Below are 3747 nucleotides of genomic sequence, written 5' to 3'. Positions count from 1 at the left end.
AATGATCGTAGGTCCGCATATATTGGCATCGTATACTTGCACTTATCTTGGCAAGTATACACGCACCGCTAACTATATGACCAAGCAAGTACAGCTTTGCAGTAGATCTGAGTAACCTTTTTTTTATCCAGTCTTACTTCGGAGTTGAAACTAGTGTTTGCTCTAAACAGGATCAACAGCTCCGAGGCTCTGATCATACTAAATAAAAGATCTTCACAAAAAAAAGTCTAGCTTATAACACTTTTAGATAAATAATGCTCTACTGTTTGCAATCCTCCGTGTGTTAAATATGATTTACGGATACAGTTTTACAGTCTTGGCGAGTTTAGGACTCGAAGATACAGGTCACTGGGACGCAGACATACTCGTGTCAAAAAGTTCAAAAAAATAAAAACGTCAAGTGTCGAATATATGTACTCAAGAGTCAGAAAAGAAAAAAATGGTTGGACAGAATCAGCACTGTCATTAATCTTCTCGGATACAACTACAGTGCGGTACACAGAGGAGAACTATAGAATGACAGGTGTCATTCGGTGTCTAGTAAGTTCATTACAATAAATGACATGTATTCAAAACTTACGTGTGAATACATAAAACTCGTGGATGTACATACGTATAAAACCCTCAGTAGAGGTGTGAATAAAGTTACTTTGCACTAAGTATATTATATGTTTCTATATGTTAAAACATGTTGTGGGTCTAAGATTTATGGCTAGCCTACTACAAATATCTGGCGAGTACATACAATGTATCAAACACGCAACACATTCAGCAATCAACGACAACATTTGCTCGCATCAACGACGACATCTGATTACAAGGTACTCAAATCACGCGTATAAATTAATCAACACCATGCCTTCCATCGATTATCTTTGATACTCCCACTTTTTTCGCTTACCTCGAGGATGTATTATATGTTTCTATATGTTAAAACATGTTGTGGGCCTATGATTTATAGCTAGCCTATTACAAACATCTGGCGAGTACATACAATGTATCAAACACGCAACACATTCAGCAATCAACGACAACATTTGCTCGCATCAACGACGACATCTGATTGCAAGGTACTCAAATCACGCGTATAAATTAATCAACACCATGCCTTCCATCGATTATCTTTGATACTCCCACTTTTTTCGCTTCCCTCGAGGATGTACACGAGTTTGCTGCCAGCCATTGGCTCGGTTGAATCTAGTATGAGACACTCACCGAAGCCAGCAAGGACCTCCTCGATATCCATACCATGTCACGAGAGTTTGGTTTTGATCCTATTGGTATACCTATAACAACAGGACAGCTACTGGCCCACGTTGTGTGCTCCAGAGTTACTATCGGACTTCTCGGTGCCCGTGAAGAGGTCACCAAGGACAAAGTCCGCAAATACAAACAGAAGGCAATAGACGAAGAGTATGCACGCAACCAGAAGCACGATCAACGTCTAAACGCAGAATGCGAGCTCACCGTCACCAAAGTTCGCCTTGCCACTGCCAGTAACAAACGACAACAGTGCGAAAATCAACTACCTGCTACAGAAGCTCATCTTCACCAGGTGGAAGAACTTTTTGACACTACCCAGACACCCGATCGTCTCACCGCCGAATTCCGAGGTGAAGTAGCTGGGTTACGTGCTGCACTCAAGGAAGCAAATGACCATATTGATGTCCTCAAGGTACTTCGACTGGCCCCGAAATCAACCGCTGAGCGATATGGCATCACTTCCAAACCACCTGCCCTTCCCGTCAAGGACTAACTAAAATACAAAGATGTCTACTACGGCGAGAAGCTGAAAGGGTGACTTCGGTAACTGGCTTACTAGCTTATGCATGGAATTTATACACTATGGTGTCCTCCATCCTTGTCACCCCAAATGAAACGATACCGCATTCGAGGGAGGTCCAGACCCCGCCGCAGACTCGAAGTGTCGACGTATACTCATGCACTCCATCAGCGAGACCCTGTTGACCTCAGTATACAAGAATCACATGACCAAATCATATCTGTGACACTACTAACACGGGTAGCCATGGTTTCTGGGGCGCACTAAAAAACCTCACAAGCTTCACTTCCGTGGGTTCTCATGACACCACCCTCCAGGACCTGAAGGAGATCCGTCAACACTTACTGGACGTCGGTGAAAACATTCTTGACAAATACTTAATCGAGAATTACTATTTACTCTCTGCTTATATATATAACAATGACATTGACGAACTCACTATCAATGAGGTTTATCAAAAGGTGCTCAGGTTTACCGGCGACAATCAACTCGACTCGTCACTGCCACCATCCGGTCTAATAGCCGTTGCACCCATCATTGACAGTAATACTCGACCTTCAACTACGAGTCACGGCACCCAAGATGGCTCCAACCAAAAGAAAGCACGTCCCAATCGCCCACTATGTGACACACCAGACCAGAGCATTTTTGGATGTCCTGATTCCATCTGTCAACGATGCGGTTCTTCCACTCATAAAGGGAATAAGTGCCCTGTCGACCGTTCTACACGCTCGTGCGCAAAATGCGGCAAAGGAGGCCACACCGACACTGCCTGGATGAGCAAGTAAAACCACGGGGTCCCTCGTGGTCAGACCAGCACTATCAAATACTCGAAATAAAGCGGATCCCCTTACTTTAGCCGCTCACTATCGTATAGAATATGCAGTTTACTAAGATGGACCCATATTCACTCCAAATCTCGCCACTACCCTAATAGACTCTGGTGTAATGATACACATCCTTAACACTACAGAAGACGTCACACACTTAGTAGAGTTCCCGGACAAATCACAAATGACATTAAAGCAGCGTGGCCTCCTGCCAGGATTAGGGCACGCACTCATCATGCCCCAAGCTTCGCAAAATAGATTAGCCGCCTGCATACTAAAATGCCATGGATTCGGCAACAACTTTCCCACCCAAGCAATGGCCTCCTCTCTCACTGAGTGCTACTTCCCTATCTAAATATATTGGCTCGCATTGAATCATGTTGATCAATTTATTGAGCCATGGATCTTTACTCCGTAATGGGCAACACAACGTGATGGTAGCTTTATGTATATGAACATAATTTAATAGCTGGGCAATTAACTGCCATGGTGGATTAGCCCACACATTATGTTGGGAGAGGTCTATTTGAAAGGCGTCTCCCATAGGATGATTTAAAGTCCTGTAATTTGATAGTTGTGCATTATGATGTGCAGCAAACATATCTATGATATGTGGCCCAAATATCTTTTGAGCTAGTTCAAAGCACCTGGGATTACATTTCCAGTCAGTGGCTAGTAACTCACGTACGGATTTATTAAAGTCCGGTACGAAGCGTGATAACATATCCGGTAAATGGTTATGTATTCCTGGCAGATGTTTTATATCAAAATGAAACTTTGATATTGTATTATGCCAGCGACTCAGTAATTGTGAGTCGGGTTTCATCTCTTTCATATATTGAAGAGATTTCTGATCACACATCAACGTAAATGCTGTTCCGTATAAGTAATCTCAGAAGTGTGTTAGACCTGCCACTATGGCTAATAGCTCTTGTTTAACAGTTGGATAATTCAACTGTGAAGCATTCATTGCTCGACTAAAGAATTGTATATATCTAGGTTTGTTATCTATAGCCTGATATAATACTCCTCCTAAGGCTAAGTCTGATGCGTCCGTTGCTATTTCAAACGGCACACCATCGACTGGCCCTTGTACAACTGGGGCTTGTTGGACTGCGTGTTTGAGCGCTTTAA

The 3747-nt window shown here is 43.0% G+C and overlaps 1 protein-coding gene across 1 annotated transcript; it reads left to right on the top strand.

The window, feature by feature from the left end:
- Window positions 1-1249: 1249 nt before the first annotated feature.
- SARC_13134 (hypothetical protein) lies at window positions 1250-1756 on the top strand (the record flags this gene model as incomplete). The annotated part of the gene is made up of 1 exon (XM_014292742.1): window positions 1250-1756. One exon carries the CDS (start codon window positions 1250-1252, stop codon window positions 1754-1756), a length of 507 nt encoding a protein of 168 aa, XP_014148217.1.
- Between the last annotated feature and the right edge of the window lie 1991 nt (window positions 1757-3747).

Source organism: Sphaeroforma arctica (genome assembly GCF_001186125.1).
Source record: "Sphaeroforma arctica JP610 unplaced genomic scaffold supercont1.2931, whole genome shotgun sequence".
Classification (NCBI taxonomy): Eukaryota; class Ichthyosporea; order Ichthyophonida; genus Sphaeroforma; species Sphaeroforma arctica.
The sequence above is the reverse complement of the archived record's forward strand: the minus strand, read 5'-3'. Positions and strand labels throughout refer to the sequence as shown.